The 15,913-nt window shown below is 39.5% G+C and overlaps 1 protein-coding gene across 1 annotated transcript in view; it reads left to right on the forward strand.

The window, feature by feature from the left end:
- The window catches only part of LOC139694627 (patched domain-containing protein 3-like), a 278,330-nt gene that overhangs the window by 163,266 nt on the left and 99,151 nt on the right, over window positions 1–15,913 (forward strand). The window contains exon 3 of the mRNA XM_071593110.1: window positions 212–282. Coding sequence (XP_071449211.1) covers window positions 212–282 — 71 coding nt within the window. The remainder of the gene's footprint in view (window positions 1–211; window positions 283–15,913) is intronic.

The raw sequence follows: 15,913 nt of genomic DNA on the forward strand, positions 1-15,913 counted from the left end.
TGGCGTCGAGAACAGTAATGGATCAAAAGTAAATATTAAATCTAGAAAACTTGAAAAATTACTATTATAACTATTATGTATGTAACGAATTTTGATACATGAAAAGTAATAAGGTTGTTGTATTTAGTATCAGATATTTTTTTGTTTCGATTACAACTCTTGAATTTGTTACAGGTAAAAAGTAATTAATATTTTGTTTCTACTTTTGCAGATCATGGAGCTGGACGATGCTGTGAGATCGATAAACGTGGATGGTTACACCTGGGATGATTTATGCTCTAGGTAAGTCCCTTTATTGAAATTAATTCATTATTCCATCCAATTCACTTCCTTGGAGTCACTGAGCAAGTCTCAAATACTGTCACACCCTTTTCCCTCAGTCACCCTGAAGACTATAAGGCATTGTTTACTTAACAATGCACACATATATTTTGTTCTTTTACTTCCCTTGAGATATGTATTTTGTCAGGTGCAAGTAGGACTTATATTAGACCTTTAACATCCCATTAAACAAGTAAATTCACGTTCTTGTGACAATTTTCTTTTAAACAACAGCCTGCTGCCTCACCTATCGCCGTTATTTGGCGCAATTTATTACTGAGTATGCGACGTCCCCTTAATTCGCTTATTAGCGGCTACTGTTGCATGCATCCTCCCGAATCGGAAAAGCAAATTTGCAATTTCCCTGAACCAGAAATGAAAAAAGCTCTACAAGAAGGTAAGAGAAGCGTCATAATATAGCAAGGGAAATGCTATACCGGTCCTAGTAGATTAGAGGGGAAGTTAATTATTTATTTCTTGACTTCATTGGAGCGAAATTGAGACTTTATCGTCCCTTCTTCCACATAACCCCTACATACTACATTAGAGACAATTACTAACACCTAAGCGCTTGGTGGAGGAAAATCCTAGACGGGAATTGAACCCACGATGTCTGGGCAGGCGAGGACGTTACGTCGAGGGGTAACGTCCCCAATCGTCCCGGAAGTTAATGATAGAACTAGATGAAATTCAGGAAAGATGGAAAGAATACGTAGAAAAGCATGATGTTAAAGATGCTAGTTCGATCAGTTTAAAATAGGAAGGGAATGCAAGGTAGACGAAGGTCCAGGGTCCCTGTGTTTTGGAGTACTCGACAGAGAACGGAAAAAGCTCAAAGGTAGGCGACATCAAAAAAGGCAGTGCAAATAGAAAATGTCTCGGCAGAGTTATTAAAGAGCTTACGGAAAAATGGAATGAAGGGATTTTTCGACCTTGAACGCCCTCGTACGCAAAGGGTAAAATGGAAGTATGTGAAAAATTCATGAGGATAAGTTTAATTCCATATATGGAGAGAGATTTTTTGCATGCCTTCAATTGACATTTACACAATAGCGCAAAACACTACCTAGACGAACAGTTTTGGAAACGGAAGGGAACTCGTGACGCCATTGCAGTGACAAGGTGTTCAGCAGGATGGAACGTCAAATATATTAATCAAGATGTCTTTACACGCTTCGTGTTTTTGAGAAGGCATTCGACTGGATAGAGTAGACAAAGTTGATGAAATTTTGCTAAATATAGCAGTGTAGACTGGAGGGATAGGCAACTTGTTCGAAACTTGTTCATGAATCAGATGGGTGAGGGAAAATATGGATGGGAAGTGATTGGCAGGAGGGTGATAGAGAGTCACTCGTTGTTGCTGGTAGTTTTCAACTTATCTAAATGTTGATGATATATTAGGGGTGGCCTGCTCAGGGCTTGAGCTGAGAATGAAATCGGGAGGCGAGTTGTTGAAGTGAGTTAGGGGTTCAAGTGAGTTGATCAAGTGAGTTATGCTCAAGTGATATTTAGTCAGACGGCCAGGGAATTGCAGTTATTATTGATTGTTTTACGGGAAAAATGCGAGATGTGAGAGGTACAGGATGAAGATTAACCACAAGAAGAGTAAATTAATAAGCTTCTCGAGGAGCAAGGGAAAGCAAAGTAAAAATTAAAGTTGGAAGAGAATAACACTAGGACAAGTGGAGCAGTTCATGTATTAGGCGGCATTTTGGAAGAAAGGGGGCACATTATTGGGGAAATCAGAGGAAAAACGTTTTCGAAAGAAGCATTAAAAAAGAAGAGAATTGTTGACAGGTACACCAAGCTAAATGTAGAGAACATATTTGTAAAAATCTAAAATGCAGTGTACCGTGTTGCAGATGTGACAACCTTCAATCTACACTCATCCCATCCCAAGGGGATGAGTGTAGATTGAAGGTTTTGGAGAAGTTCGTCAGGTGGAGAATGGAGAAAATAAGTAGGAGAGAGAGTAAGACGACAAGAGCTGAAGTTTTTAACAGGGTGAGAGAAGATGTAAACTTGCTGGTGGGAATCATAAACTGACAGAAAAATTGGGAGGAGGAAATATTGAAATGTATTTTAATGCTGAAGGCCGAGGTAGGATGGCAGCGTGAAGGAACTTAGGAGATGAAGACGACATTGAAGAAGAGCATGCTCGTAATACGTGACAAACAAGAGGAATTTCTCGTGACAAGTAAAAGAAAATCTGCTTTGAAAGATATATGCTAAAAGGAATCATAATTGATCATAATTTGAAACTGTTCAAGCAGCCATCTTACTAGATAGAATATCTTGAATTAATGAATGCACACACTGGCAAAGTAGTCGAGGGAAATCTTATTTTCACTTAATAGAATAGAGTTTGATACTCACGCATTCAAAAGAGATAGACCAGATATATTCCCTGCGCCACCCTGGGGTGACGAGCAAGGTGATTGCTCTGTGGAAGATTGATGACTACTCCGAAGAAATGTTTACCTCCGTATATTTCCAATAGCGCACCACTGTGTTATCGTGAATAAGTGTGAATCCATGCTGCATTCCTGCGAAGTGAAATTTAATCAATGAAGAGAGATTTAAAGGACAAACTTTCAATCCGCAACCCTTGCAACCGAATCCCTGAATTGATGGCCTGTTAGAAAATTTGTGGGACTAATTTAATTCTTTGCATTTTATTCATCCTGTTAATGCTCTTCCACAGCCTTAAAAAAAACTAACATTACATCACTGAAATGGTGCACTAGTTTGAGAGCAGAATTTGATGCCACGGGTTTCAAGAGCCCCGAAGTCGATGGTGGTACATCATTGGTGCTCGTTAGAGATGATGAAGAGTGTGCTTACAGGCTTTCTCTTCCAATTAACCCGGAGTAATTTGGCAATGTGCACCCGATAGCTTCTAGATGAATAGAAGGACTATTCCCAGTACGATTAGTACAGATCATTGCAAAATCAATACAATCAAACATTTTCGAACTAGTCTGACGCCACGACAAAAATATTTTGGAAAGAATATCCTACAGAATAATGGAAATTAAAAAACAGAGGAATCCCTAAAAGAAGACACTTGGACCATTTCAGCTGGCACAAAGGCTCACAAAAAGCATTTTAGCTCTTCGGCTGTGATTGAATAGGATGGACAAGGGTCAACAGAAATTAATTCTTGGGTTCCAAGAATAACACAGGGCCAACTTAAACAAAGTAAATACTTGTATAAGAGCGATCTACATCTTGGTGCGATGTCAGGCCCTTTAAGTACCCTTGAAGTCAGGCAATTAAATTAGACTAAGTTAGGCAATTAAATTCTGCCTAAGGCAGGTTTTCGATAGTACATAACGATAATTTACTTCTGCGTTTCAGGAGAACTTCCTTCTGATCGTCCTATAATCTCCTTTCTATCACGGCTTTCAACATCCCACTGTCTTTAAATATTCCTCCTCCCACATTCCTTTTCTTTTCAAGATTTCATCCAGCAACTTCCTATCTCCGCTCACCCTATAAACTTCACCATTTAACCTTCTCTCAGTCCGAATTATTTCCTCCATCCTCCTCAGCATGGAGATTTTTAAAAGTTCCGATCTACGCAAATAATTTTCCAGGTACGGCGTAATTTAATGACTATGAGTGGTGGCGCTGTTGCGTAATTTCAATGGAGTACTATTTTTTATTAATAAAACTGCAGTTTCTAATCATTTACGAATTTTTGGTGTGATGAGATAAACCGCTTGATTTAGAGTAAAATACAGCAACCTGTTTTACATATAAATAATTAAGATTGTTACAACCGTTATCGTATTGTACAATAGGTGAGTCTTCATCGTGTAGTCGTTTATTGAAGGTACAGACGCGTGTGTATGCTGAAAAAAATATGTATGAGATTCAACTTTCAGTCAAAATATTTTTTTTTAATAATGCAAACTAAAATGATTAAAACCTATTCAGTGGCCAGGAATGATGCTATTTTGATTTCAAATCCCCGCGCATAATCGAAGAAAATTACGTCGTTAGGGCATACCATATTCATTCGGTAATGTCCATATAGTACACATGCATATGTATGAAATTACTCGAAGCCGAAGATAAGAGTTTTCAATCGAATTAGACGCATGAAAAATATTTTATACCCTTTTGGATTGGGTGTGGATTACTTTTGTGACTTTATAAAATTAATTTTGGGCTTCACTCCTACAGCTAAAATCATTTCGTAACGTAGGCTCATGTCCGCAAAATTCACTCCTTGATAGATAAAATAATATGTAATAAAATTGAAAAGACTCAAACCAATAGATTCCACGATTCTTTTTTCACACGCTTGTCAATCAACGATCTTAACTCCAAAATATGAAATGATTTCAGATAAAATGAATCTTTCTTTTCAGATTTTTTCCACGCTATTTTCAATATTCCCTGCTATACGCTCGCGGGTTACTTTTAAAATATAGATTGCTAACAATGAATAGAAATATGACATCATATTTTTTAGCAACTAGGATTGCAAACCGACCGGGTTATTGTAACGGTTGCAGCCTTTTCAAACTCGCGTACTCTCCTTTTCAATCAAGGGTATGAAGACGAGTCCACATTTTATTTTGGAATTTTTTGTAGAAATATTATTATTATTATTATTGCTTTCGCGGGACGTGTACTTAGTGAGTTGACCACAGTTTGATTCCTCGTTTTTTTTAACAAGATCGTCACCCCTAACCTAATAATTAAACCCTCTCACCTCAACTCCCTTAGGATTAGCACGCAATGGCGCATGGTTGTGGTCGTTTCAATAAATCAAAATAGCTACTGCTGAGCTAACTGGTGACCACGTATAAAAAATAAGTTTTCAATCGCCGCGCAAAAATTATCTCCGATGCCCGATAACGACCAACTGACTGGCTAACAACGGTCACCAAGGAATTTCACACCGGTGGAGAGAGACGGCTGTAACTACGTCATTACACGTCACCTACAATCGGGGGCGGCGGAGTCGCGGGCGTCGCATTGGGTACGGTCGGGTGGGCGACCGACGCTCGCCTCGATGCTCTCCGGCAATTTTTCCTCGCCCCCTTCGTCAAACCCACGTCGTCTGCGAGGAAGACGGGATTCTCGGAAGGAGGCGACGGAAGCGCTGACCGGGAGAGGAGGAGATGGGCCGATTGGGGGCCGGGTGGGCGGTCGGTGGATGAACGATGAGTGGATGAAGGGGTCGGACTATTGGTTCCTCGACGAGTATCGCCCTCTGTCGCCGGAGGGAGGTGAAGGGGGTGGAGACAAAGCCGGGAAGAGAAGTCCGGGACCGGCGACCCCAGTCGGAGGGGTCACGATTGTTCGTGTGCCCCGTGCCCCACCCCTCCCCAGCCATCACCCCCCCCCCCCCCCGCAGCGCTTCACCCCAATACGCTGCTTCCATCGCTTTGGAACGCGCGGTGTTTTTTAATGCATTGGAGCAATGCGGACCGTGCTGTGCGGGGGCGGGCGGCCCGGAAAAGCTCGACGTGCGCGAGTCACGTTGCGGATGGGAATACTCGGCGGGTCGCATCCACGTGAATAATTAGCCACGAGATCTCTCGCAGTGGCTATTGCGTCTGAAATAATTGTATTTGGGTTTAAATTAGCGTCTTCTGCGTTGAGGTTGAAGTCAAATCCCATCCGGAACGCTGGTTAAATACGTTTATACGGGAAAGCCTTTGTCGAGTAGGGATTCGAACCTGCGTCCTTCGGGGCAGTTAAAGAGTGAGCAACCGGTGAAATTAATCGGTTTGGCAGTGTTTTGGTTTTTGTTCATTGATTTGCAGCGGGACATAAGGGAGACTTATATGCGTGTTCAGGTGAGAACGTGTTGCATACTAGTTGATGGGGCGGCAAAAATTGTTAGTTTGCTACCTGGAATTTAGTAAAACCCGCCCGTCGACGAAAACTTTATTTGCACCTTGCGAATTTCCTTTGGAAACCATGGTTAAGATTAATTGGGATTCGTAATAAAAAATTTACTACAAGGTTTGTGCCAAAAGTAGTACGACATTTTTTCCCGGATAGATGGACGAACGGTCGGAGGTTTCTTTGGCTGCGTTCGAGGGAGGGTAGTCACAGGAAAGGCTGGTGACCGTAGGCAGTTGAATCCAAGCCTTTGCGGAGTTCGGATTGTTCGTCTGCGAAACCTCCATGACATCACCTTGTTAGGCTCCGGCATGAACTGGTTAATGGAACAGGGCTACGCCGTCAAATTTTGCTTGAAACTGGGTACACCGGGAAAGAGACTCACGACATGCTTATGGCAGCTTATGGTGATGACACCATGGGTATTTCGGGTTTTTTTGAGTGGTACAAGTTCTTTCAGGAGAGTAGAAAAGATATTGGTGGGCATGAGAAAGTGAGCTTTTTGGGCAAAGTTAGTGCCGAGAGTGCTTTTGGACGAGCGAACGGAGACTCGCACGCGGATCCACTGAGAGCTACTCGACCATGTGAGTGAGGATCCAACTTTTTTTTACGCTACCCCACCAGACTTCTTCCTCTTCCCCGCCTCAAAACCGTGCTGAAAGCACGTCTCCATGGCTCGGTGGAAGCGTTACAACAGGCCGTGACGAGGAAGCTTAGCAGCATTCTAGGCGCCGTCTTCCAGAAGGTGTACTAGGCGTTGAAAACCCGCTTGCAGTGGCGTGTGGACGCACAAGGGTGCTGCCTCGAAGACTTTTGAGGGACTGTGCCAATTCTGGTAGCATATTTTTTTAATCGACTCAGTCGTACTACTTTTGGAATAGACCTTGCATATCCATTTCATTAATATTAGTACGGGATACTGAATACCGTCATAGAAGAGAGAATGCGAGTCAAAGGGAAGAACTAAATAATCATTTTAAATGGATTCAAGAGAGGTATAAATGCACGAGCAAGGAATGGTTTAATTATGCAGTTTTTGGTTTAATGGTATTTCGTATGTTGTTAGTTATGGCTAAGGTGTACAGCATGGTGTATTTCCAGGGTTGCAGTGCTTAAAGAAATAAACATGCGTATTAATACGATAAATAATGGCTAATTCATTTGCTGAGTTTCTCCAAAGATGTGCTACATAAACTTCTGGTGTATTTTGTCTAGAGTAAAAACTCCTTTTTCCCGAATGGCAGATTTTTCGCCTGAGGATTCTTCTCTTCCTTGTGGAAAGTCACTCCCTCCGCGTTTCATTCTCTGTATTTTCATGTAATTCTTTCCCTGCTGTCTAGAGGGAACACATGATTTGGATTTTCGCGACTTAATTCTTCTGTTGGATGACGGCTTAAGATAGAAAATTTTAAAAATTCTATCCCCTGGAATGAACTTAATACGTCATAAGAAAATTATCGTAATGCCTGAAAATGTTGAGCAACGATAAAAGACTTCGTGATTTATGCCATTTAAGGTGAGGAATTAGTTGGTTTATGTAAGAATGCGTATTGGATCCGCCGGAAATTGACAATTAATGGCAAAAGTTGCGGCTTTGGTTTGGTCATGGCGAAAATATGCATGAGAATCGAACCTCCAAAACAGATCTACGAGAGAAGAGTAATCGATTTGAGAGAGAGAAAGTGCTAGACTAAAAAAGTCGCTTAGTCCCCACGATGTGGTCAATTGGACTCTCAACATGCGCAATATCAGCAATATGAGGGAAAGACGTGTATATGTATGAAGCAATCGATGGATGCGAGAGAATCGGGTGGAAAACGCGAGGATAGGTCAGTGATGGTCAACTAATTAGCAAGAGGGATAAATTTTCCGTTTTTAAATTAATTTCTGAAAATTATATTACTTTGAAAAAGCTCTTTTTGACTATGCCTACCGTGAAAGGGAATGACGTGAAAGGTTTATCTCTGCACGTCTGCAAGGTTTAGCTAATGGAAAACTCGCAGACTCTAGTCCTCGGTGAGTTAAATCCAAACAATTTTCGTTTTAAGTACTAGGTTATACTTGGGAGGCTGTGTCACGAGTAAATAAAACGGAAAACTTTAAGCGTATTAGCGACAGGCAAAGAAAAAATATTTTGCGCTCCGATAAAAGACCTTTACGCTGGATGGTATGCTGGCGCACGTGAGACTGCGCAGTGGAGATTAGTGCGTTTTTGTGTTAGAGAAGCTTCAGTCAGTAATATATGCGATTTTGCAGAAAATATTTTTTATGAAATGAGATGGCTCTGCCGGCAGAGCTTTTTAGTTGGGTAAAGCATACGTCTGCCACCGTGAACTCCGAGTGGTAGAGTCCCATTCCTTTTAAAGATTTGATTATAACCCTGCTCGCTTGGCACGTGGGAAGCCTAATAAAAATTCTAAATTCAACGCGTGTGTCTGAATTGAATTAGTTATTGGAAAACGTCGTATTAATTCATCAAAATGGAATATGTTTTCGAGTAGAAACAATTTTACTATGCACTTTTAAAAGTTTAAATGTAACATATGGGTTTTTTTCTGTATTTAATTTCAAATTTTAGCTTCAAAAGGTCGCTCAGAGTTTTCATTGTATTCTTGTGTATTAATAAATCCCGTTGGTTGATTTGTTGGGCGTGGGTATAGATCACCGCACACAATGCCGTGCGCTCATAAAAATCTAATTTTCATGGTTGAGGATCCAACGTATTTCCCTTTGGCGTCCGCAGATTGCATGGAAGATCATGTTTCCAGAATAGAGGAAATGTGCCTATTATGAAATGCATCTCATAATAAATACGATAATCACCTTTTCCAATTAATTTCCATACCGGAGAATAAAATACCTAAGAAGAGAATTTTGCTTCACGTCATCACAATTAAAATTTTATTAAAATATTCGCAAATATTGCACTGCAGTTTTGATTCGGAGATACAAATGACAAGTCTCGTTTAAATTTTATGCGTTTTATGGTGATTAATGTCCTGGACCTATCTTATGGGACATTCCGAGAGGGATAAAAAACATTTTTCATTGAATAATTTGGAAATAGAAAGATTGGAAAAACGTTTTGGTAAATGTATTTTTCTTGTCTACCAATTAAGGTTGGATTCGGGTGGGCACGGTCTGACAACCGCTACATTTTTTAGCCTCTCCTAACACGACACAACGTGACACCTGTACGTACTAAAATAATACCTTCATTCCATTAAGCTTGGCAACTCTCTTCCTCAACATCGCTTACCTAACATTCTCCCCTCCATAACAATCTTCAAATTTTTATTTTATTTATTTATTTAGCTTTAGTCCGAAAACAGCACTCTGGCCTTTACATCGGGCTATTAACAAAGACAACAATGGAGACGATTACAAACACCCAAGCCCTAGGTGGAGGAAAACCCACCCAGGGGGGAATCGAACCCGAGACCCATGGATTGGCAGACGAGGACGGTACCCCGCCGCCACCGAGGCCGGCGGGGCAACGGAAATTTCATCATCATTCCAAATGCCACTCCTTAAATCCACTTTGCTTGCCTTCATTTGATTCCTCCCTCTCCCTGCCCTTAAAACGCCTAGGAATTCCTCATTTGTTTTCCTTCCTTTTCATTTTACTTTTTCCATCGTTCTCCTTCCTTGAAATATCAAAATCCTCCTATCTGCTCTTACGCATACTCATGCCTGAACGACCTAGTTCCCGCGGGGTCCAACAACACCCTCCATATCAATATATATATATATATATATATATATATATATATATATATATATATATATATATATATATATATATATATATATAATTAGTCATAAAACTCATGAATGTATTTTTTAGATCACAGAAACGTGTCACCTTGTCAAACTTCAGGTAGAGATCACCGAACACGAAGCTGTGCGGTGCGTAAAAATAGTATTTCGTGGTTGAGTGTCGCAACGCATTTCCATTTCAACTCGGCGGTTTCCCAGAAAGATCGGGTTTCCAAATTAGAGGAAATACGCTTAATATGATATGTATTTTGTAATTAAACACGATAATTACGTTTGCAGTCAATTTTCACTGCGAAAATTAAAATTCCGAGAATAATGTGGTTGTAATTTAGGATATAGTTACAATTTCCTGGGAAAATATTGCTCCCTCATTTGCAGATAACAAGAATCCAATTAAAAAAAAATAAATTGGACATCAGCCATCCCGGGATTTTCCCGAAGGGATAAAAAGCATCCATTTTAAGCCATCTCTGGAAGTGAATAATTAGGGAACGCAAATAATGGTAAAACGTTTTCTAAAATAAGTTTTTCTTTTTACTCATACTTTTAGAAAAAATATAAATATGAAATAGCATTTTAATTACTTGATTTCAAAACATGTAATTAGTTGAGCTTGCCATGCTTAACACATCCTCATCAAATGGATATATTGGCAATCTCTAGCGTTATTCTTTAGGATTCTCTAACTTTTTCTACCGATTTCTGTATTAACCCTCTTTCATTTTCTTTTTTCAGCTATTCCCCTAATCATCTCTTCTGTAACCCAATTTTTTACGAATCCTCTTAGTTCTTAACACTCCTATAGTTACTTTTGCTACTCCAGCACTGCCGATCTCAAGAGCCTCCACACATACCTTGTCTTTTTCGTTCCTCCATCCACATGTTTGTGTTTATTTATTTTTCTTATTATTTATATAATACAAATCCCGTTAAACCTCTAAAATTTTATTTTGGGATTTGCCTACATATCCCGATATTTTTGATTTTTAATTTGCTTATGATAGCAACGAAATTGTGACCCCCCAATTATCTATCCGCCCTCGGGAAGCTGTGTCATTTGAGAGACTTTTTCAAACTGTAAGTCTAATATCATTTAACAAGTATTCGTTTTTTCTCCTGTTTTTCCTTCTTTACCTACGCCTGTTATGATATTTGAACCAGGTTTTATTGATCACTCTTCTTCTCCAAAACCGAACCACTTTCTCTTCACGATCATTTCTTACTCTTAAATTGTGCTCTTGATACAACAATCCCAACCCTCTCCTACTTCTTCGTTTTGATTCCCCATTCACTATTACTTACACCATTTCCTGTACATTCTCCATTATTTCGTCTAATTGACTGTGCAAGCTGTCTACTTCTTCCTCCTGGTGACTGGAGGTTGGCATATAAAACTTAAATTCTGTCAGTTGGTCAGGTCTGCTTTTGCCTTTACCAATAAGATTCCATCACTCACCTTTCCTATATTCACTGCAGTTTTCCTCAGTTTCCTATGCAGTATTATGACAGTCCGTGTTAAATCTCCTCCCCTACGAAAAATTGCTTTTGTAATTATCACTTCAGCATTCCTCGTTGTCTCTCCAGTTCACGTCGCACAAACGTTACATACAAGTAAATCCTTCCTTTCCCCATTTCTCTTTTGATGATTGTTAGCTTCCCCCGTCTCCATTATCGTCCTAATATTCCATGTCCCCATCCTAACCGTTATGGTTCTCTTCTTAGTCTTATCTTCCACTGCTCGATTGTTCAAGGATCAGGCCTGAAAAGGAGAAGACGCTGAAAGGACTGCCTTCGGCCTGGCTTCTATCCTTCGAGCTCTCTGTAAATAATCTTATGAGGAACAATTATAATTGCCGCAATCAGTAAAATTCAATAGGTCAGCGATATTCGCCAGAACTTCCTCTGCGTCAAGTTTGTAGTCCATTAATGATTAAAATAATTCGGCACAGTCAGATTATTGAAGTAACCCTTCTCGACTTTGGTCAAAAGACCCATAAGTGATACGTTCTCTTCGTTCGGGTATCGAACCACTGGCATCAGACGAACGAAAAGACAATGAATTTATCCGTTGAAGAGTAAAATATGTAGGTTCCGAGATGATGACCGTTATTATATCTAATCCCAAACGCGGCATGCGAGGAAAACAGCAAAACCTGAATGCTCACAGTCGTCGGACGGGCACGCAGCCATCGGTTTCGCCACGCGAGTGCACTGCCCATTCGTTTGGCAAAGGGCAGGACGATTAGGTCTCTAGATAACCACCGAGACTCAATCTAGGATTCATTGGAACAAATTGCCATCGACTGTGTTCCACATCACAATGGCATCGGAACCAATTAATAATTGCCTTCGTTAAATAAATGATGTTCCGCGTACTGGCGAAAGGGAGCAGTTGTTTTCGGTCGGCCTCCAATCGGCGAAGGGAAGGGCAGGGGAAGATCTTTTTGGCCCGTCTGCTACTTTGGAAAGCCCGAAGAGCGGCGCACAGTGGGACAGATTTGAAAACAATTTGGCCAGAATTAACAGCACCGTTCTTTTAATGCCTTATATGTCATTTTATGAGTCTCTTTTGAAGTATTTTGAGCTTTTGAGTAGGATATTTAACTATTTTTATATCTTTTAGGCATACATGATACGTGACAGAGATTAAATAGTGTTAAGTAGTAAAAATCAACTATTTTAAAATAAATTCATTCATTTCAAATTAGAGTGAATCTGATCGAATGTTTCCGATATTTACGTATTTAGGTATGGTAGCCAGTACAATAGGTATGTACGCAACATGTAGCCAATTTATCATACTGGGAAGATATGAGCATGCATAATACCTTACAATGGATAAATATTGGGGTGCGTGTTTTATTTACGCCATTCTGGTGAAATCGTTTGGAAAACTCGTAATAAATTCCCTTATTTTACACGCCTTAATACTAATGCTAATAAGGGCAATGAACATTGAATTGATTAATTATGTGGCAGCGTTAGAAAAAGGAACGAAAATTAAATATTAAAAATGCTGAAAAAATATTCTTACTGAATATCAATTTGAGCATACCACGCGGTCCAAATTTACTGATAAAATTTAAGTAATCTGAATATGCCTCCAAACCCATATGCGAATGTACGTGTGCCTCCAAAATTAACCAATAAACGCAGTATTGCTTCAAGTAATATCTAATGACTAATAGCTGCTGGGACATACGCTGATTATTTCTGGACCTATAAGAAATAACTTACACGTTACGGAATTGTAATAGTGACAGTTTGCCGCAATCGTGTACTTTTAGATTAATAAGTAAAACCTTGACACTAATTTTTCCGTAATATAATCAGCTAGTGGCGGAAGAATTACGAACCAATTTCATTATAATTTGTTGCCTGCCCCATTTTGGTGGATCGCAGGTTATTTATGTCGATGTCGATTTAAAAAAAACTTCTCCACAAATCAAATTAAATCAATTTCACTTTAAAATTTATTGTCTTATTTCTTTTTACCAAATTACAAAAAAATACGGAAAAGCAATAGTTCTTAGAGAATTATATAACTGCCCAATATTTATCCCACCCTTAGATATATTTCTGAAAAGATTTAGGCTAATACGCGGTATTAAAATACAGAAACCTGTATTTTTCATTATTACTTTCCAAAAAATAGTGGTCTCAGTATCAACAGACTAATAGAGCACTTCGAGTGAGTACGCCGTCCGTCGAATGGGACGTTAAACTGTGGACCCTTTGGCGCCTTTCGTTAAGAGTAGGCTAATGCCGACACCGGGTATCTCTCCACCCTTAATCCTTTCCTGTCCATCCCTAATGGCGCAAATGACCTCAGCTGTCGGTCACCGCCCCTAAAATCTACTTATACTCATGTTTTGAATCTCCTCTGAAAAAATTTGAACCTCCATGTTGGATATTTTGAATTTAGTTTTTTATATCTCTCATACGAAGTGGTGTTGACATGATAACTTCAAGTAGTTAAATTATCAATTATTTAATACAGTGCATAGTTTCCAAAATTTTCTTTTATAAGACGTTTAGAATAGTACGTGTTTCGTCTTGACCTTATATTTTTAATTCTTATTTCACGCAAGAAATATCATATAGAATATAAAATAATGTCTTATTATTAACAATACCATTAATTAAAGCAAAGGTGGCTGAATTCTCAAATCTACTGGATATCTTCTCCAACGCGATCGATTCGATTAGGTTGGCTAATTCATTCATCCTAAATTCATGTTAAACAGTATTTTTGTTTTAAATTTTGTATAAAAAGTAGCTCAGAGCTGTAAGTTGTAAGCTTTTTTTATTTGCTATTAAAAATGCTGATTGTTTGAAATTCATACGTATCTTAACTGTTATTCCATTTATTAGCCAAGTGCATTAATTGAATAGTTTCTGATGCGTTCATAATTATTTTGTGACCTCAAATGACATGCGATAGTCAACCTCCTACTCAGTTTTATCCTCATTATTTACATGAAATAAATGCCGTACTTCCACACGGCTGCACAATTTTCCAATTATATTCCCGCATAATAAACCTTTATGCAGCAGAACACAGCCCAAAATCAGTGGATGCCTTCCTGGAAAAGTCCGCAATGGTGCGGAAGTGAAAAGGGAGAGAGGTGAAACCGTGAGAAGAGGAATTGCGAAGAGGAAGCGGGCGGTGAAATAGATGGTTGAATGGAGCCGAGGATGGTTTTCAAAATATATGCAGAGGACTAGGAGAGGAAGAGTAGGTAGAAATAATTATTCTGTGGATTTGAAAAACTCAAAGAGGAGGGCTCGTGAGGCGGACTTTTTCTCGTCTCTCCGCTCCCCAATCGGGTTACTTTTCTTCTTCTGCCCTCCCCCCACCCCAGAGGTGGCGGTGAGAACCTGACCTGCAACTCAGAGAACACCAGGGGATCTTCGTGAGCAACCGTAGAAGAGACATGCAATTAGAACACACCTCGGCCGCCGTGGCGGCGACGCAACGACGGGTGCTTGAAATTGAACAGTCAAATCACAGCGTGAATAAGGGACAAGATTTTTCAACTGACTTTTATTCTATGGGTTCCACTTTTATCACTTAAATGAAGAAATATCCCTGGAGACTAGTGGACGTAAGTACGTTAATGGCCATTAAAACATAAATTTCTTTCTTCAACAATGCTGAATATCAATAGTTTTGTTTTGGTGAAAATAATTTTTAAACAAAGCTGAACGAAGTTTTTTGCCCACAAGAGTGAGGAACCAATGCATTGTCAAAATTTACAAAAAGTAAATTTATTATTTAACAATTCTCTTATGATAGAATATGTGTGCTTGTTTCTCATGGAAAAATTGTGACGGCCAAACATACCTCGAGATATCATAACTGTACTTTGACTCGTAATACATTTTTTATAATTAGACACCGCTGCAGATGAGGCTTTTCTCTTGATGGGGGAAAAGTTTTAAATAATCGCAGGATTTATTTATCCAGCCCAGTTGTGTAAGCGTGGAATAGCATTTGACATGAATTTCCCTTCATTTTCTTCTTCTTCATACTGTCAATGCACTCTTTCGTTTGCTGTCTTGGGTTGCTCACTCTCTTTTACTTCTGCAAAAACTAATATGGCCTACGTGCACCAAATGAATTCCGTCTAAATTTGTAAATAGCACGTACACGCGAGGGTAGAGTCAGCAGCTCGTATGTTCAATGAAATGTTTCCGGCAGGCTGGGTAAAGCGACAAGCGACAAGAAGGGATAATCAATTGTGAAAGCGTTGGTAAATTATCGAATGTATCTACTTTGATATCGCGTACTGCGTTGAAGCAAAGTTTCATGCGATCTGATGTAATGATACAGTAAACAATTTCTTTCCACCGGAGAGTATCATGATGTTTCCATGGCAAGAGAGCGGATTGTCCTCTTAATTGGGTCCTAGGCAGCCAGTATCTGTTTTCTCAGAAGCCT

Source organism: Hetaerina americana, unplaced genomic scaffold (genome assembly GCF_022747635.1).
Source record: "Hetaerina americana unplaced genomic scaffold, ioHetAmer1.1.p SCAF_51, whole genome shotgun sequence".
NCBI lineage: Eukaryota > Metazoa > Arthropoda > Insecta > Odonata > Calopterygidae > Hetaerina > Hetaerina americana.